The 20,287-nt window shown below is 31.7% G+C and overlaps 7 protein-coding genes across 7 annotated transcripts in view; 5 read left to right on the top strand and 2 right to left on the bottom strand.

Annotated features, from left to right (window-relative positions):
* Positions 1-20,287, top strand: part of LOC134828178 (26S proteasome regulatory subunit 7) — a 97,732-nt gene that overhangs the window by 26,625 nt on the left and 50,820 nt on the right. The window lies entirely within an intron of this gene.
* Positions 61-788, bottom strand: LOC134837676 (uncharacterized). The gene is made up of 3 exons (XM_063853061.1): positions 528-788; positions 436-467; positions 61-94 (listed from the first exon to the last, which is right to left on the bottom strand). Exons 1-3 carry the CDS (start codon positions 786-788, stop codon positions 61-63), a joined length of 327 nt encoding a protein of 108 aa, XP_063709131.1.
* On the top strand, positions 1,725-2,646 carry LOC134838509 (NADH dehydrogenase [ubiquinone] 1 alpha subcomplex subunit 11). The gene is made up of 3 exons (XM_063854052.1): positions 1,725-1,861; positions 1,965-2,255; positions 2,318-2,646. The coding sequence occupies exons 2-3, from the start codon at positions 1,966-1,968 to the stop codon at positions 2,556-2,558; spliced, it is 531 nt and encodes a 176-aa protein (XP_063710122.1). The 5' UTR covers positions 1,725-1,861; position 1,965; the 3' UTR covers positions 2,559-2,646.
* LOC134827372 (alpha- and gamma-adaptin-binding protein p34) lies at positions 14,042-15,112 on the top strand. Its single transcript, XM_063839972.1, has 3 exons — positions 14,042-14,194; positions 14,270-14,466; positions 14,530-15,112. The coding sequence occupies exons 1-3, from the start codon at positions 14,128-14,130 to the stop codon at positions 15,037-15,039; spliced, it is 774 nt and encodes a 257-aa protein (XP_063696042.1). The 5' UTR covers positions 14,042-14,127; the 3' UTR covers positions 15,040-15,112.
* LOC134827370 (uncharacterized) lies at positions 15,107-18,357 on the bottom strand. Its single transcript, XM_063839970.1, has 3 exons — positions 18,234-18,357; positions 16,759-18,179; positions 15,107-16,705 (listed from the first exon to the last, which is right to left on the bottom strand). Exons 2-3 carry the CDS (start codon positions 16,759-16,761, stop codon positions 15,128-15,130), a joined length of 1,581 nt encoding a protein of 526 aa, XP_063696040.1. The 5' UTR covers positions 16,762-18,179; positions 18,234-18,357; the 3' UTR covers positions 15,107-15,127.
* On the top strand, positions 18,358-19,097 carry LOC134827373 (uncharacterized). Its single transcript, XM_063839973.1, has 2 exons — positions 18,358-18,561; positions 18,619-19,097. The coding sequence occupies exons 1-2, from the start codon at positions 18,445-18,447 to the stop codon at positions 19,039-19,041; spliced, it is 540 nt and encodes a 179-aa protein (XP_063696043.1). The 5' UTR covers positions 18,358-18,444; the 3' UTR covers positions 19,042-19,097.
* LOC134827371 (S-adenosylmethionine mitochondrial carrier protein homolog) lies at positions 19,121-20,285 on the top strand. The gene is made up of 3 exons (XM_063839971.1): positions 19,121-19,268; positions 19,330-19,615; positions 19,671-20,285. The coding sequence occupies exons 1-3, from the start codon at positions 19,233-19,235 to the stop codon at positions 20,168-20,170; spliced, it is 822 nt and encodes a 273-aa protein (XP_063696041.1). The 5' UTR covers positions 19,121-19,232; the 3' UTR covers positions 20,171-20,285.

The raw sequence follows: 20,287 nt of genomic DNA on the forward strand, positions 1-20,287 counted from the left end.
GATGTAACGTTCGTATTTGTTGATTATTGTGGCCAACGGTTGATAATTCAATTGAGACAATTAATAAACAGCAAGTGTCGTGTAGTGAATTGCGCTAAATTGGAGAAAAATTTAACATTTGGAGTTAGATTCTTTTATAAAAATTTAGAATTTAGGACAAATTTCGTGAATTTTAGAAGAAATTTTGATTTTTGAGTTGAAAATTCTTCGATTTGTTCAGAATATTACCTCAAAATTGTCAAAATTTCATTTTAAAACAATTTCCCTTCCTTAACAACTTTTAAAATTTCCTATTTATTCATCACATTTCTAACTTCATTCATAAATTTCAGTAGTTCGACGTCATTTTTAAAGGAACCAACCATCTTATTGATAAAATTTTCCTGAAAATTGACTATAAATTTGTTGCATTGTTTGACTGTGGCTCCTACGTACAAAATTCGTATCCGAGCGGGTTCCTTTCCAACCTAAAATAGATCGAATTTCAATTAAAATTTACTTTTTTCAATTTTTAGAGCATTTCTTACCATTGTCATCAAAGGCAGAGTGCTCGTAACGTATCTGTGAGGTCCGTGTGTTGCTTGAATGATGCAAAGATGTGTCTTTTCATTGAAATATTTGACATGTAGTCGGAGTAAACATGATAATCCATAATCTCCCCAATATTTTTTGATGCGTTCCTTGATATTTCCGTAAAGTTCTTCGGAGGACATGCTGAGCGGCTGCATTGGAGGTCGATTATTGCACCGAATTTGGGCGACGATGTAGCGATATTTGGCACGAACCATTGTGATTTAGTGTATATTCGAGATTTTCATCCAAATTTATGGAAAAATGGGCATTTATTGTGGGAAAAAGGATTAAAATTGAAGAAAATGAAAAAACTCCGGTCTCGTTTGTTTTGAATGGTTTCAAATTGTGTGTTTGGCATCAGAAGTTTCGATTTGTGCATTGAGGTTCGATCAATTTCATTCGTCTCGTTGCTGAATACACATTTTTGTACTCCTCTTTCAAAATATTCGCAAAAATTAAAACAATTTTCATCAATTTTTGCAATTTTTCATCAGTTTTAAGGATCAAAACTCATCAAAATGGGACATTAGAGCAACTTTCTCATCAAATTTGGTCAAATCAACACACGTCACGGCACAAAAATTCGCAAACTCCCCAATGTTTATGTAATTTTTGCACTCTCATAGGACAAATCGACCTCGAAAGGACTCCAAAAATAATTCAAATCATGTTAAGGCTCGTTCAACGACTTCCCTGCAGAGTTCCCTGTCACACTGCATCTGCATCTGTCATCTGCACATCAAGACTCTTATGCTCTGATAAGAAATCTACTGAAAATAGCTCTTCCAAGGTGACTTTCTTCAATCCCTAAAAAGAAAATTAAATAAAATTTAGTCTTTTTTTCAGAGCGACGAACTTGAATTACCTGAAGAACCCACAAATTGTTGTCAATCTGGCTGTGCAAACTGCGTGTACATCGAATACGCCACAAAACTCATGGAAAATTTCCAATGCGGCGGAGATAAAGCCAAAAAAATCATCCTGGAGAAGATTAAGGACCCAAGCATGAAGGCTTTCTTAGAGATGGAGCTACGAATGAAATTAAAACCAAAATAAATTAATTTTTTTAGTTCAAAAATTCAACGATTTTTTCAAAAATTTAAGTTAAGCGGATGTGATATGTTCCTTTGAATAACAACACTCTTACCGGAAATCAATTTTTGAATGATTTTCACTGAAAACAACGCTTGCGATAAGTTACGTAAAGCGAACTGTCACAACATAAATTTTCGTCGACTGATTTTCACTGAATTTCCATCGAGATCTTGGCTTTTTGAGCTCTTGCAAGGTGAGTTTTGGTTCATTGATGTCTTAAAAATGTTATAATCTGATCATTTTTTTCAAAATCTTTCGAAAAATGTACTTTTCTAATCCATGAATTATTTTTCCAGAATGGCTCTTTCAGACACTTTCGGAAAGCGGAGCACCAGCTGGTTGTACAGGCAATATTACGACAAACCCGATGGCGAGGATCTCATGGGCAAGATGATTGCCACTAATCGGTATGCTGTTGTCGTTGGTTATTGCTATTCGACCATCGATTGCTTGTTGTTTTCCCATACCAAAGGATACATGCAAACAATTGGAAGATTTGCCAAGTTTACGCTGCCATTGATGGGAATTGCATCTACATTCACAGTTTTGACCTTTGCTTCGAACAGACTTCGTGAAAAGGATGACACGTGAGATTTTTTATTTTTCTCTTTGAAGAAAAAAAAAATTAAGAAATTTTTTTGATTTTTAGTTTTAACTACATGGTTGGCGCTACCGCAGCAGGAGCCGTTGCCGGAGCTGCAATGAAAAATACCCAAGTTGGATTTGCGTGCATTATTGCTTTTTGTGCTGCCGGATGGGCCAAACGTTTGTCATTGGAAGAAGGATGGCTATTTTTCCCTCCAAAAGAACACAAAATCTATGGCGATTGGAGAGTTGCTGATCGTGATTGGTCCTTGAGAGAGGAAGGAGAACGTGGATGGACTCGCTAAACTTCTCAGTTCGACACTTCTTGTTTTCCTGTAGCAATGTAAATAAAAAAGATCGATTTGAAAATTAAAAGAAGATCAAAAAAAAAATAATTTTTTAATTTAATTTTAATTTTTTTTCTGATTTTGAAAATTTTCATTAGAATTTTTTAAGCCAAAGATTAAATTTTGTCGAAATTTCCACAAAATTTACAAAATCTATCAAAAATAATCAATATCGACTGATCCTTTTTATCATCCCTTTCAAATCCCGTTCCCTCAAAAAAAATTCTAAAAAAAAATCTGCTCGCTAAATTCAATAAATATTAATACTTCATTGTTCTCGTTCGTTCAGTTACTGTTACTACAAACTGCATTCCTCCGTGTTCATCATCACATCACTGCACAACAAATGTCGCGCAAAAAAATTACAACCCTAAAAAACATCTGACTGATTAAACTTTTTTTTTCGAACAATTTTTGTGTAAAAACCCATCATTTAATACACTTCTCTACTTTCTAAAAAATAACAGCTAAAGGTGATGCAATGCCCTCAATTTCTTGTGCAAATATTAATCCCGTTTCCGATATTTTTTCAATAAAAAAATTTTTTACCTCAATTTTAGTATCAAATTTTACCCCCTTTTATGAAGAAAGGACCAACATTCAATCGATCCGATGGTACATTGTTCCGGTAAATTATTAACTTTTTTGTTAAATTCTTCCTAAAAATTGTTAAAAAATTGATTATCATTTTGTTACCCTATCAAATGTTTTTTTTTTCTAAATTTTACGTTTTTTTTTTTGCATTACATTGCAATATTACGTCTGGACCACGTCTGCTGTATGTTCAAATTACATAAAATTGTGCATCGTCAGAATGCACACGTACAAAAAAAAAATACGTAAGAAAACGGTATTGTCATGAAAAGGGATTAAAATTTCGTTTTTTTATAAGAGGTACAAAGTTCGATAGGAAGATAGGAGGAACATCTTTTGTAAAAAAAAATTATCGAAATAAATAAATAAAAAAAAAATCAAGAAGGGGAAGTTAAAAATTATATTTTGTATAAAAATTGTCAAACAACATTCAAGGAGTTGATTGAAGGTATTTCGTCTTAATTTCGCGAATTATCCATTAAAATCCCGAAAAGCGAAGCGTATTTCATTAAATGTCAGATCAATCATAAAAAAAGTAAAAGCATTTGTATTAAAAAAAAATCCATGAAAAAACAATGCATTACGGAATTACATATGTCACTTAATCTATGTATGTGTGTTCTAAAAAAACGTTTTAAAGGGGATTGACGAAATTTTAAGCAAAGTCACGGTGATTATTTTTTTCATACATCTAACACCTTGACTAGGAGATTTTTTTTATCTGATGGATGTATCTTTGGTGATCTTATTTCATCAAAGGTTAAAATGTTCGTTAAAAGTTTTAAAATTTTTCGCTTTAGTTGATGATGGTTGAACATTTTATGAGAGGAAATTAAAATATTTTTATGTTTTAGGATTCTTATTGATAAAAAAAATTAAAAAATTATTTAAAATTTTTTTAGAGGCTTCTTTGAACATATTTTTCTCTTATTTGTGGAAATTTTAGAAAATCAAAAAAAAAATCCTACATTTATGAAACATTTATGATTATTATGATCATTTATGATTGTTTTCATATCTGTAAAATAAAATTAGATTCAAAATATTATTTTTTTTTAAGTTTTAAGCCCATAAAATTGACAAAAATGTTTTAAATTTCCTTCTTTCTATAATTTTTTGAAAAATTTTTGGAGACCTATTGATTATTTTATATCTTAAAAGTAAAAAAAAATCAATTTTAAGCAAATTTGATACCAATTTGTATTAAAAAATTAAAGAAAAAAATATTAAATTTTTATTAAAATCAAGTTTATATGTTCTTCTGTTAATTTTTTAGTGAAAAATGTTGAATTTTTTAAAAGATCCTTATTTTTGATTTTCAAAATGAATGTAGAAAAAAGCAAAAAATTCCAAATATTTAATACAACTTCAATTCATCATCTTTCCTTTATGATTATTTTAAAGTCTATGATAGTCATTTTATCTAAAATCTATATTTTTTTTTTCAAAATTATGTCATTAGGATCTCTGATGAAAATCAATTTCTAAATTTTATTATTTTCAAACGAATCAAACTAAAAAAAATTATTTCAAGCAAGAATCTACATCACATTGGCCTAAAAAATAAAAATTTCCGTACAAAACTTACTTTAAAACTTTATACCATTCCCAACTTTCGTCTATTTCTTCAATTTCCTTCCATCCGACTGATCAAATGGCAATGACCTCACCCATCTATCCTTTTTTTTGCTTAGATTTCATTGTAATAATTGTTATTATTATCCTTTTCTCAGGTACTTAATGCTCATCTACGCTCCCATTGTGCGTTTCATTAATCGAATACCTGTTTGACCACTACGTAGACACATCAATGCCCGTCTCTCCCTAATAAATATTATAATGCGTGATATTATTCTGATTTATGTTAATCGAGAAACACATTTTTCTACAGCGGGGATTCGTTTTTCTATTGTTACGTGCAAAGATATGCAAATGGTTTCTTGCACAAAAAATTCTCATCATTAGAGAATAAGAGTATTTTTTAAAAGGAGTTGCTTGGTTTTCTATTTTTATTTTTTATTCAGCTGAACTATGACTGGAATATATAACAATTAAAATTTGTAATGTGAATGATCTCTGCACTGTATGGATTCTAACAGAATTTAACGAGGGAACGAAATTGAATTGAAATAAAATTTGAACCCTTTGAAATTTTTATTTATTATTTATTATTAAAGGTGTGTATTTTATCTCTCGTTATAAAAGTTTCTGTTATTTGAGATGTTTGGCGATGGTTTCTTATAAATTTTTAAGAAAGTTATCGAAAAAGTACAACAAAAGTGCATTTTTTATTTTTAAATCCCGAAAAATTGATTTTTAAAGTTTTTTGTAACAAAAAAAATATCTAATTGATTAAATTTATTAAAAAATAGTTAATTAAATTTCTGCAATAATAAATATTTTTTTTCAATTTTTTTTAAGATGATCCCTCAAGGCGAAATTTTAAATAAATATTAAAATTAATTTCAAATTTAATTTTTTTTTAATTCAAATTTAATTTCTGAAAATAATAAAATAATTCTGTCGTTGTATATAAAAATTTGTGTCAAATTGTGTGAATTTTTATTTATTTTATTATTTTATTTTACTTATTTTTTTTATATACAAATTTTGAAAAAATAGATTCGCCTAAAAGGATCATCTTATGAAAAATTTGACGAAAAAAAATAAATCATTAAAAAAATTAATTAGTTAATTAAATTAATTATTTTATTTAATAAATTTAATTAATTATTTTATGTTATAAAAATACTTTTTCTAATCTAAAATGGAACTCAAAATTATTTTCCTCTTAAATTTTCACTAAAAATAATTTAAAAAGCAATTTTCAAGTAACTTACCTGATTATTTTTATCAAATTCTCGTCGCTTTTTACCTTTTTTCCGTTAACTTGTCTTTAAATCTTCATATTTGGCATTAACGTTAAATCATGTAGATCGCCAGCTGAAACCATTTCACCTCTCTTGACGACAAATGATCCCAAAAAGGTGTGCACGAAGCGTATAAAGACGCAATTTCCCGCGATCTCTCTTCAAATTAAAGCACAAATAACGAAGAATCAGGAAGGGGTACAAACATATTGCATTTAAGTACCTTTTACCTCTTACACATCCTTTTGTATAACTCTGATTCGATTGTACAACTTGAAATAATAAAAAAATATAAAAATAATAAAAAAAAAAACATTTTCATTGTTAATCATCTACGTGAAATGAAATATATTGTATTAGTTGTTCAAATAACTATAATAACAATAAATGTGTTCTCCTCGTCGTACTCGACGTTCTTGCACAACGTACGCAACACACAACATCCGTCGTTCGTAACAACCCGTTTTTTGAATGAATGAAGGGATGATTTTTGATTTAGTTTTTTACTTTTTAAATTTTTTGCACCCCTTAAAACTTTTCAGTGCGCTGTGTGTCGATGCGTCGCTACGTGCCAACGGAGACGGAATTTTTTAAAGGCAATTCAACGGTTCTATACCGTATTTTATGCGTGCGCATCTTTATTCCACAGTGAACTTTTCCGTCGTTACAATCGGTGTGTGCTGTCGTGTCTTCGAAGAAATTTATTTTTTTGTCTAAATTAATTTAAATTTTTTAAAGAAAAATTTCAAACACTAATTACTCCAAAAATTGCCTCAAATCCATCTAAATTTACAAAAAAATAATTTTGTGCGAAAACTTTCATCTAAAGACCCGCCAAAAAATCGCAAATAAAACGAAGGGATTGAAAAAAAAACAAGTTTTGCCAATAACTGAATAAATGCCGAGAGAAAACTCGCTTCCAGATAATTTGCATAAACATAAAAGGAAGAAGAAGACAAGATAAATGTGGTGCTGAAATCCATTGTTGGACACAAAAGTGATTAAATACGTGAAAAATAAGAATATTTTAGAAACGCGAGACCATTCAGTCGTCTTCCAGCATCCAGCGAGCACTTAGTGACAAACATTTAGAAATTATTTTCATGAAATTTTCGGCATTTTATCAAAGTTTACAAGAAAAAAAACTTGAAAAAATCAACAAATATTTACAAAAAGTGATTTTAAACTAAGAAATAGTGAATTTTAAGTGAATTTCATTCTTGTAGAAAGGGAAAGTTGCGAGCTAATTAGTGTCTAGACAATTTTTTGTTCGTTTTTTAATAATTTTTTTCACGAATTTTCGATAAATTTTAAATTATTTAATTTTTTAAAGTAAAAATTTTAAAGTTTTTATTGAAAATTTCGTATTTAAATGAAAATTTCTTACAAAGTAAAACACATTTACGTCATTTTACTTTTCCTTTCTTTTCATTTACAAAGCAAAAAATCCCTCCCCTCAATTCATTGAGACAACCGTTGCTCTATCGATACAACGCACGCGACTCGCAGCTTTTACAAATGAAAAGCTCCCTGAAAACCATGTGCTTCTCATAATTTTCATATGTTCCGTACGCGCGGTCGTTTGTTATTATTTCCAAAATGGCGGAAACGTCATTGTTATGTAAAAAAAATCGCACGGAAAGTAAATTTAATTTTTTTTTTTTGAAATTTTTGAGAGAAATATGAAAATTATGTGAATTTTTAAGAGTTTAAAATGTTCTACAGTGAAAAAGCAGTCGAGTGATGTACAAGAAAAAATTTCAAAATAAAGATTTTTACGAGAAAAATATCAAAGAAGTGATAAAAAGATGAAAATTTTTCCGGGTAAGGAAAAGAAATTTTTGATTTTTAGATGAAATATGACAAAAATGTGAATTTTTAGAATTTTAAAAGATATAAAAAATTCAATAGCACTCAAAAAATGTCTAAATTGAATTTTTATCTTAAAATTTTTGGTTCAAAAAAAGTAAATTTCATGTCCTTGATGTCTTTTTAACCACAAGTTGATGTTTTACCCAAAATTACCACTTTCGAGTTCATTATCAATCATTTTTCATGTCAAAATTCTCGCAAATTGTTTAAAATTCTATTTTCAGTGCTATTTGTCCTATGCACATAATGAAAAGTGACGTTAGTTTCCTACGTTAAATTTTGAGAGCCATCAAGATTTATTTGTCCATCAAGCTTAATTTGTCACAAATCTTGGCATTTACGGAGGTGTGTAAACATTTTGCATGCAAAAAGTAGTCAAAAACTCACCCGAAAACTCACTGCTCCGTAAGAAGGAAGATGGATGTGACCAATTTACCTTGATGAAAAAAGTGATTCTTCATATTTTTTTCTGCTGCGCCTCCATATTCTTTTTCGTCATTCATCAGAGATTGATTTAAAATTCACGTCAGTCATGCATCACGCGCGCCCCGCAAAACAATTGAGACGACAATGTTCGTTGATGATTGCTTGAAACGCGCGATTCCTTGCACCGAATTCTCTCCGATCTAACCAAATTTCCATTTTGTGTGTTAGACAGCAAGTCTCGAGAGAGCTCGAAAAAACATTCGACTTTTGTCGTTTTGATGTTGTATAGAAAACTTGTTTATTTCTTACACCTTAAAACTTCTCCTTCTATTTGAAAATTGTAAAATAACAAAGATTATTAAATATTAACGACATTACCTTCTGAATTCCCCGATACCGTGTTTAATGCACGAAAAACACAAATAAAACTTCTCTTCTACGAAGTCAAAGTTGCTGTCACATGTCTTCTCTTCTTCTTCTTCTTCTTGTGTTTGTCTAAAAACTTAAATTTCTACAATTATTGCAGTAGTTACAGCAACATGTACGAGAGAGAAGCAACAGGATTGTCACACACACAAAAGCAAACAAATGACAATTTTCAGTTGACAAAAATCGAAAATTTTACTTTTGCTGCCTTTGCATAATAAATAAATTTCAATCAAAAAACTATAATTGGTAAATGCAATTCAATTGTCACAATTAGCTTTCATTAAACTTTTTCACACAATTATTCATTCACAAGCGGCGCATATATACGAGTGGAGGACGACATGTAATAAAGGTACGGATGCATAATTGAAATGATACTTTTACAGATTTTTCATAAAACATAGGGAACGGAAACAGTGAACGGAAGAAAATCGCGAAGATTTTAATTTTTATTTTTCCAATACAAATTGAAAAACTTTCATATTAAATTGTTCATTTTAGACATTTTTAATTCTTAATGAATTTGTTTTTAAAATTTTTAATGAAAAATTTAATTTAATTTAATTTTAAATATCCTTTCTCTTTAAAAAAAAAAATTTTAGAGAACTTTTTTTTGTTAAAACTATATTTTCATTACAATCATTGTTAAAAATCTTAATCTTTATTTTGACATTTTTTTATAGTAATTTTAACTTTTTTCAGAATTTTCCAAAAGATTTCCTAACACTTGACACAATAAAGCGGAATAGATTTTGATGACCTATATTATGAGACCTTTCAACGCATTTAGTGGCTTATTACATTCTTTACCATAAATTGTCTTCAAAATCACGAGTCAGAATTAAGGACAAGAAGGACGTCAACGAAAATACCCGAGTTAAGATATTCAAACCAACTGGCAAAAAATTTTCAGATTCAGATACCGTCGTTTATCACATTAATAACAAATTGAAGTAAAACCTTCAAAATGACCAATACAAATAATAACAGAAGCCCCTTCATATTATGCTTTGGTAAACTATTAGACAAATGCAATGGTAATATTTAGACAAAACTTAAATAACGGTCAGACAATACTATTTTGCTAATTAAAGAACGAAGTCTTTAGAGAAAGTCATTTCTTCTTTGACTTTGCCTTTATTTCAAATAATGAACTACATTGAGAGAAAGTCATTCGAAGTAACTAATATTCGTTAAAGCTTAAAGATTAAAATTTATTTATTAATAAAAATTTCCTACTTAAGATTTTTGCCTCTGAAAAACTTTTGTTTCAAAAGAAGAAGCATCTATTTAACAAAAGATACTATTCTATAAAATGTAACTCAAAATGTGTTCAATGTTTAAGTTCCCTTTGCGAATTTATTTTATTCTCTACCAAAAACTACACACGAAGATCTATCGTGTGCACTGTATTTTGCACATATTATTATTAAATAATTTAACTCGGTTTGACTTTTCAATTTTAACTGCTACCCTACTCACATTTCACACACACACACACACACAATCGTACGTGGAAAATATTGTAACAAAACTTAACACGAGACACACAATGTTGACTTTTGAAAATTAAACATTGACTAATTGATAAGAGAAGTACGACACAGACAAATACGTAGGACGGATGACATGGGATGTGAAAAATTAAGTACAGAGATATGCAATTTTATTGTCTCTGCACGGAAAACACACAGAGAAAGAGAGACTTGACACGAAAACTTTGGAAAACTTTTGTCTGTATATTCGCGTGTAATGGTAAAATTTACCATTTAGCTATCCGATATTCAGCAGGTAAATAATATAGTCAAGCTGTCAGTTAAAATTTTAATTTGCCTTATATATAATTCAGAAGTAAGTAAATTTATTTTGGACATGGAAAATGCATCAAGAGTGTGTGTGTGTGTGTAAGTTCGATGATATTGTTTTAAAGTCAAATATAAGTGGTTTCCGTTGTCCTTTTTTAACAGAAAATATTTTTTTTTTATGATGATAAAATTTATGAATAATAAATACATCTAAAAAAATATTTTGCAAGTCAAATTTCGATCTGAATTTTCTTATTTAAACAAAAAAAAAAAATAATAGAAAACAAAAGCAGCTAAATTGACTTACATCAACTATGATGTCAATTAGCCATTTTGTGTGTTGAAATATGTGTCTATAACCTGATTGACACTTAGTGGTAAATTATGTCGAATTGCCGAATGTCGTTTGTTTGTCAATTTACCACGAAAAAAAAATTTAGTTAGTTAATGAAAATGGATTTTTCCAAAACAAACAAAATTCATAAAAATAACGAAACTCGCTCACTCAGTCACACGTGGATGAAAAAAGCTTTTCATTCTAAGAATAATTGATGGATTGTTCTCCAAAAACAAAAAAAAATATATACACGTGCAATGCGTGGTTTAAAAAAATTCAAACTTTTTTCAAATAAATTTAATGGAAACGACCTGAATTGACGCAAAATTACCTTAATTGACTTCTTACATTACGCAACGTAGTGTGTTAAGGAAGCGAATTAGTGCCCCAATTGAACAGTCAATTCAAATTGTGTTTATCGATATTGCCTTTAATTGTTTGGGGAATTTGTTTTAAGTCGCTCTCTGTTGCTTTAACAAAAAACCACACAAATTTTGAGGTTGGAAATTTCGTCCTCTTTCAAATTTGTGGCGCTCATGCATTTTTGATGAAGTTGGAAAGTGTCGTTACAGTAATTGGGACTTGGAAAAATTAGACGTGGGTTTGACAGGATCGAGAAGTGTGATAATTTTTATTAATTAGACGTTTCTGACGAGAAAGGTTCTTTTAAATTTCTTTCAGGTACTTCGGAGCATCAACAAGATAGATTTTCAGAGCAAATTGCATTAAAAAAATTTCTTTAACAATTTTTTTTTCTTTTAAAATAGAAACATGAGATGCTCCAGAGACACTTACATCACGCAATGAAATCTAAAAACAGTAAGAAAATTCGTGCAGTAAAATTTTTATCAATTTTTCACTTTACCAAAGACCTCGTAATACATTGACTTACATTCAAAATGACATAAAAAGTTGACATACCTCCGAAAAAAATTCTGCTTATTGTTTATAGAAAACAGTCAATCACAATAAACATGCGTCTCGTCTTCTTCTGCGTGGTAGAGGCGATAATTTTTACATACGACGCAACAATCTCAGCGAGAAGGGAAGAAATCCGTGTTATGTTAAGTAATTTTGCATAAACAACAAAAACGATCTACCAGTCATCTAGCGACTTTTGAATCGGAAACACCTTCCAACTGAAATTTTAAAATATTTTTTTAATTTTTTTTTTTAGATCACTTGTCTTGAGCAAGGAACATTTTTGGACAAAATTACAAAGAAGGCGTTACTGCGTTAAAATTTCCAATCCATTAACTGAATTTCCAGTAATTTTCTTCGCAGTAATTCAGTAATGGACCGCACACAGGTTAAAAGCGCATAAGCATGACAATTTCTCTTGCACTGCACATTGATCTTCTGTTTGTGTGGAAACAGGAGTAATCCTTCCCAACAAACACAGATTCACATGTGCAACAATTGCATGTGCAGTAGAAAAATGCTCCTGTTATCATCAGACAAACAAACAAACGCGCACACAGACACATTTTTTGGGGATAACTTTTCTTTTTTTTTTTGCTACTTTTTTGTTTTCCGGGGAAATGTGTGTTTCGGCAAAGTTTGCTGGCAACAGTCAATAAGTCCTAGTTTTCATTCGTTTCGCAAGCTGCGAACTGAGAGGACATAGCTCCTCTTCGGATAATAAAATTTATTACTGTTTTATTTTTGTTTTGTTTTTATTTTTTTGGGAATTTATCGTGGAGTTAAGTGTTGGACGATGCAGTGCAATAAAGTATTGGATTTAAATAAACAGAAGAAAGGGATCAAAGCAGATTTTGGACGATGTTGGCGAAGAGTAATATATGTTTTTTTGATTGTTGCTCAGAAAGCCTCGATATTTGAAATTGACTTTCGAGCAATAATTAAAGCCAAATATGTTACAATGGCAACGAGACATGCAGTGAAGTGATTTTTTTTTTTTGTACTGAAGCAAATATGGAACTAGAGATGACATTGTGGATAAAATAATGGTAAAAATTTTTTGATAATTATTGAACAGTTTTTTTAAAGGAATTTTATTTGATTTATTTAAATTTGATTACTTAGATAAAATTTGAAAAATTGCATACAATACCAAGAAAAAAACATAACATTGACCTTTTAAATATGCAACGAGGTATATTGTAAAAAAAAATAAAAATTAAATTGTCAAATATTTGAACATTGTTTTTTTTTTTGTTAGTATAAAATTTTATTCCCTTTGTCAAAACAAAAAAAAAACGTACATGAATATAAACTTATAAATATTTTTTTTTTAATTTTTTACTTAATTAAATATAATTAATACAGATAAAAAAATATTATTTAAAAGTTTAAATTAAAATTATAGAATTGTGTATTAAAAAATAATTCAAACTTAAAATTTTATTTTAATTCTTTGCTTTATTAAATAAAATTAATATTATAAATTTAAATAAAAAAATAATATTTTAAAAAATTCTTTGAACATTTTTTCTTTTTTAATTTTTTTTTTAAATCTTTTTTTTATTTATTTTTTTAATTTGACTTAATTAATATTATTAATTATATTTAATTTATATTTTGCCGACGATGGTAATTTTTTTTAATTCTATTTTAATTCAATTTTATGACCGAATTTAAATAAGTTTTGTAATTTTCTGTTCATTGAAGTTGATTTTTCTCAGATAGGTAGGTACAGATTTTCGTAACCATTAAGATAAGAGAATAAAACAAGTCACGCGATTGTAAAATTTTAATGAGAATGAAAAATTAAGAAATTTAACCAAATTATTTGTGCATGTTAGATACAAATTTTTCACATTTCTTATTTTTCGTACTTATTGACTCAGAATTTGGAGTCTGGCTTCATTGAACTCACATGTTTTACTTAAAAATAATTTAGAGGCTTCAAAAAACTACAAATGCAATACGAGACATTTTTGCTAGTTATTCGTAATTTTTTTTTATCTTTCCTTTGAAATTATTCATATCTATAGCTTATGTAACGCGTTTTACGCATACAAATCCCTTTTTGAGAATTTTCCGTAAATTTTTCCAAATTTTCAACCGATTTTGACTTTCCATAACCGATTCAACGGTCATTAAATTCAAAAAATGAGGCGCTCCAAAATGTGTTTGTTTTGGTTTTTCACGAATCGATTCATCGTCTCCTGTTTTTTCATCGAATTTCAATAGATTTTCAAGAAGAATCTACTAAAACTTCCCTTAAAATCATGTCAGAGCCTGTGGTGCTTGTGATATCAGAGTGTGCTGAGACAAATCCCTGTAAAATTATCAATGGTACAATTTTTCTAAAAATTTCTTCATCGGAATTCATCAAATTCATGTTTTTAATTTTCCAAAATTCCTTTACAGAAATCCGAAATGTCCCACAAGAAGAAAAGGTCTGTGATGTGAATGGCGAAACGGGCTACAAACACTCAATAAAGTCAAAATATTACGAAATCGACGTAATTCTATATCCCTTTGTCGGCACCAATTCCTTGACCGACGTTAGTGAGAGCTTTTTGGAAACTGTCGAAGGTGTCGTCATTTATTTTGATCCCGCCAAAGTAAGAAAATTTCTTAAAATTCAATTTTTTGGAACAAAAAATTTAAATTTTCTTCATTTTCAGCGTGAATTTCTCGAAAAACTTGAAACGTACGCCTCATTTTTGGAAGATCGCGGCATTGAACTCGGAATTTTGTTGTGTCAGCGAGTGTTTGATAGCGAAAAAGACGGAATCACGTACAAAGAAGCCAAACAGCACAGTCGCTTATTGGATTTAATTGAACTTTCGCCAGATAAACCGTCGGAAGATGAGCCACAGGGCGGCTACGATGAACTTCATACCGCACTGCGGAACACAATTTGGTCAAATATCAGCATGAATGGCAGCAAGAAAGAAACAAAGAAAAGTTCGGAGATGAATGAGAAAGAAATCGAAGACAAACTCGCAGATTTTGAGAAATTATTGACGCAAGCGGTGAATTTTAGAGCAAATACGACAGAAATGGGACGAAATGAGAGATTGTTGTATGCACAACAGTTTGCAGATGCTTTCGAGAGTATATTTGGCGTGGAATCTGACGAGGAGGATGACGATACGACACAATCGGGAGCTTCGTACAAACAATTGGAATGAATGACGCGCAATTTTTGCATGTAAATAATCGTAAAGGCATGAAGTAAAATATTCCTTAAAGTTAATTCGTTCATGAAAATTCAAATTTTTAATCATTTTCGATTTTTATTTTGACTTCAGGTTCAACGATGTCTTCGACGACGTCATTTTTCTTCAACTTAAACACTTTTTCGATCCTTTTTTCAACTTCGTCGGGATCTAAGAAGCATTTAACGATTCTTTCATAGTCATCTTCTGTCTTGACGTCATTCGAAAAGGGATAAAAATAAATTTGAACGTTGTTCCTCTGTCTCCATAACTCCAAAGTATTCATCTGAACGGCATTCCAAAGGAAATGTTCGTCAACTCCGGGCATTTTGAACTGCACAAACTCTGAAACGTCGTGATATGCAGGGAAATTCTCCGGAAACGGATATTCGTTAGGCTTGAACATTCTCGGAGATATCACAAAATTACACAATAACAACCACATTTTTTGCTTGAAATTATTTTTGTTGTGCACCTTATTGAATTTCACTTGTCCAATGTACTTGGCTTCGGACAACGGTTGTGATGTATAATTGAATACGTAACCCTCGAACACGAGAGGCTTGTAAGATGGGTCTTCCTGAGCAGTTTTTGAAACGCTTTCAACCTTTCTCACTTTCGGTGGTTTGAAAATTTGGACTTTTGTGAGGACAATGCGACGTTTTTGCGCATTTTTTGACGAATTTTCGATGATAATATTTGAATTTGACGAATTTGAAGGTATTATTGGTTCCGGTTTCTTCTCTATACTCATTTTTTGAAATTTGAACAGTTTTTGTGTCACTTTGATCCATTCGGGCTTCGTTTTGATCGATGTCGAGTATGGATAAATGTTCAAAATTATCTGTTTCTCGTCCCAAGTTTGCAGATTTTTGTTCGTTAACACGTCAAGGCTATACGTGGAGTATCTGTAATTGAATTCAATGAATTTCGCCATATCCACAAAGTCAACAACTTCCTTGTTGGAAGCCCATTTAGGTTCGTGTTGGTCTGTAAAGCAAATTTCCCGTATCAGATGGTCTTTAATCAGCATCCACAACTGAGTCTTGAACGAAAACATCGTTTTTTCGAGCGTTGTGTTGATTTGTGTGACGCCAATGAAACTTTTTTCCGATAATTTTTCTTCTTTGTAATATCTGATGTACATTTCTAGTTTGATATCGACTGAAACATCGCCATTCACTCGCGGTCTTCTTCTTGTTCTGTATTTTTCTTCGATATTCAAAGGTACTGTGGCGTCATTTGTACTTTCATCTTCACTTTTGATCGAATTTTCATCTAAAATTTGTTCTTCAGACTCTGATTTAGCGTTTTGAATTAAATTTTCATCCGAAATATTGTTCGTAGTTGTTGTAATTTCTCCCGGTTCTAATTCCAAATCCAATTCCGGCTCAGTTTTGATCGTCGTGAATAATGAAACTTGTGTTTGTTCACACAAATCTTTGAATTCCTGCCATTCAATGAGTTTTTGGGCACAATTATGGCAAAATTCTTGAGGTTCCCAGTCGAGAATGGGATATCCGATGGAAGTTTCGAATATTTCCTTGAACGTAAATGATTCCGAGGCTTTTGTATTGATGCCATGATAATCGATGTCTTTGGAGGAAGTCTTGCAAGATCGACATCGTTCTAATAAATCCTAAAAAAATCAAATTTTAGATGAAAAACTGTGAAAAAAGTTAAAACTTTTACCATTTTCGTGAGTATTTGATGGCAGTAGACCTTATTTTAACGTAAAAATATTCATTAGAAGCCTTTTTCAATGGAAATTTTCAGTTTTTTGTTAGAAAAAAATACTTTTATTGTTAGCGCGAATGTGTTTGTTTTGATACTTGACGATGTATCACTTTCATTCGTCTCAAAATTGGGGTTTTCCTGAGATTCTGAACGAACTTATAACGAATTTTATTATTAATACTGACTTAAAATTACTTTTCTTTCTTCTTTTCTTTAATTTTTTTAGACGGTTTCGGGTTATGACACTCCGAAAAAGGACAATTGGCGAAAATAACTTCCGTCGTTGGCTGAATTTTATTTTCGTTCATCGTTTGTCTTCGATGATCCATCAGCAGTTTATAAGGACACGTTTCGTAATGAAGGACGAGAGCTTCGCGTGATGCCACAGATACTGTACATCCAATTGACAAGCAGCAAAAAATGATTCCATTATGCTCCGGCGAAAAAGAACAAATTTTCTTATGAGATTCCAGTTGAGATGCGATCGCTACGACAGGACATCCAACAAATGGGCAATCCGAAATGAGAGTTTCATACGGCAAAGTATCCGCAATGAACTTTTTCGCCTTGTCACAATCACTTTTCGTCACAATATGACTCGAAAGCGGATAAATGTACAACGTAATGACTTTGGTTTTCCAATTTTGCAGTTGATGTTTGGCGTCACGAAGCGGCAGGAGTTGATCATTCACATACAAGTCGACGAATTTGCGGATATCTCGTACCGTAGCGTATCCCGGATAGCCTTCGTGGATGTAAGGATCGCCTTTTTCGTCAAAACGAACTTCGCGAACGATGTGTCCCTTGATGGCAGACCACAAAATTTGCTTGAAACACGTCAACATGGGTCCATAATCCGCATTTGTGACTTTTGTCTTGAATTTTCCGAGAGGTTCAGCTTTGGATAACGGCTCGTTAACGTAATTACGGATAAAGGCATCAAAAGTAAACGTTGTCTTTGGGCGTTCATTCTTCAGAACATCAATTTTGGGCTTTTTAGCAACGGGCGGAATGATGTCTTCGATCAATTCGGTTTTTACATTTAATGCGGGAATGAATTCGTCGTCGTCGAGAGGTTCTTTTTTGATTGAAATTACTGAATTTTCTTCAATTTCTCTCTTTATAGGTGTCAAAAGCACCATTGATTCGTTTTGAACAGTTTCACATTGCTCTCGAAATTTTTTCCATGACACGAGCATTGAAGTACAAGTTTTGCAGAAGACCTGTGGCTCCCATTCTTGGATTTTGAAACCGATGGATTCCTCAAATAAGGCTTTGTATGTAAAGGATTCATAAGCAACATCGTTTACGGGACTGAAATTCCGAGAATTTGTCTCAGCCATGCACGAACGACATCGTTTTGATGAACGAGGAGCCTAAAAATTTAAATTTCTAACAAAATTTTTAAGAAATTTTTAATTTTTTCTTACCATTTTGACCAATTTTAATGGAAATGGACCCGTAAATCCTCAAAAATTTATCAAAAATAGCCAATTTCGATGTTTTTGTTTACCAATTATGCCGAATAGCGACAATTTTGTACCCGTAAGCGACTATCAACCACAGCTGTTCGACGTAAACAACCATTCATGAGCACAACGTGACAATTTTTCATCGAATTTAGTGAAATTTTGTTTCGAAATGGCAGCAGAGTTACGTTCCAAGTATCGTTCCATCGTCGAGGAGATGTTCAATCGATGGACAGCTCTTCGTCTCGCCGTCGAACATGGAATGCATGTCGAAAATAACGGATTACAGGTAAAATTTCGCACATTTTCCGTGTCACAAACAACTTTTCATACCAAAAAATTTTAGGCAGCAATCGAAATTTTGGATTACATGACGGATTACTGCTTGAACATGAAAAAACTCGAATCGGATGACGTCCAGGAGGCACTTGACCAGATCATGGATCAGGAATACGACACAATTTGCGATGATAACTCTACGCGAGAGCTCAGTTTGTATCTCGTAAAGTACCTGACGATGTTGCGCGATGGCAAAGATCAAGAAATTATCAATGAAATTAATCAGTTGCCGGCGTGTGAAAAATGGATAAATCCAAAGGCGAAAATTAACTATGTCACTGCCCCGGAATCGGATAGCTCGGATGGAGAAGACATGGAAACAGAGGTTGTTCCAAGTACGAGCGGGAGCACAACAGCAGTTCAAATTGAGCCTCTTGAGGAAGTTGATCCTGGATGGACTGTCGTGAAAACAAAACGAAAAAATAAATAAAAAAAATAATTTTTTAATAAAAAAAAATTCATGAAAAAATCATTAAAATAATTTTTTAACCAAAATCATATGATTCACATGTGTCACAGACCTCAACTGTCATTAAAAATAATCAAAACAAAAATTTTAGAAACCAAAGAAACTTAGATTTTAATTAAAAAATGAGATAATTTTCGCAATTTGAACAAAAAATGACAAATATGAAAGACTGGGGAACGCCATTGATGGTAAAATTCATCAAAAATATCAAAATTTCATTGAAAAATTAATAAAAACCTTCATTTTTAGGCTGGAGGAGTCGCAGGAGTTGCTGTCGATATCGCTCTCTTCCCAATTGACACTGTAAAAACGCGTCTTCAGAGCGAACGAGGCTTTTGGCGATCTGGCGGCTTCAAAGGAGTCTATCGCGGATTAGCTCCTGCTGCTGTAGGAAGTGCTCCAACAGCGGCATTGTTCTTTTTCACATACGAAACGATCAAAACACGTCTCGGTAGCAAAGATTCTCCATTTGTTCATATGACAGCAGCTTCTGTAGCGGAAGTTGTTGCCTGTTTGATACGAGTTCCCGTAGAAAGTAAGATTTTTTGCCCAAATTTCTTCGTAAAATTAATATTTTTTGTGATTTTTAGTTGCCAAACAACGTCGGCAGTCATCCCTATCGACATACGATCGTTCTGCGGCCCGCATTTTACTTGAAGCCTTTCGAACGGAAGGCATTCGTGGCATTTATCGCGGGTTTGGAACAACAATCTTGCGTGAAATTCCCTTTTCGCTCATCCAATTCCCGTTATGGGAGTATTTCAAAGCGAATTGGAAAGAAACAACGGGATTGTCATTGACTCCGGTGTACGTTTCGCTTTGCGGAGCGATTGCAGGCGGCATTGCTGCTGGATTAACGACTCCATTAGATGTGGCAAAGACACGGATCATGTTGGCAGAACAAAATTCAACAGCTACGAGGAAAAGTGTTGGTCAAATATTGCTCGGGATTTATCGTGAAAGAGGAATTCGTGGAGTTTTCGCGGGATTTGTGCCACGCGTGCTTTGGATAACAATCGGCGGAGCTGTTTTCTTCGGATTTTACGATCTGACAACGCAGATTTTGTCGCCCAGTGAAACAGAAAGATGAATTTCATGTTTTTTTGTATTTCATTTTAACGAGAGTAGTTAACATTTTTGTTTAGTGTCATTAGCTTTGTGATTCCTTAAAAATTAGATTATTGACATTGTTATGTACAAAGAGACG

The sequence above is a fragment of the Culicoides brevitarsis genome, chromosome 1 (genome assembly GCF_036172545.1).
Source record: "Culicoides brevitarsis isolate CSIRO-B50_1 chromosome 1, AGI_CSIRO_Cbre_v1, whole genome shotgun sequence".
Lineage (NCBI taxonomy): Eukaryota > Metazoa > Arthropoda > Insecta > Diptera > Ceratopogonidae > Culicoides > Culicoides brevitarsis.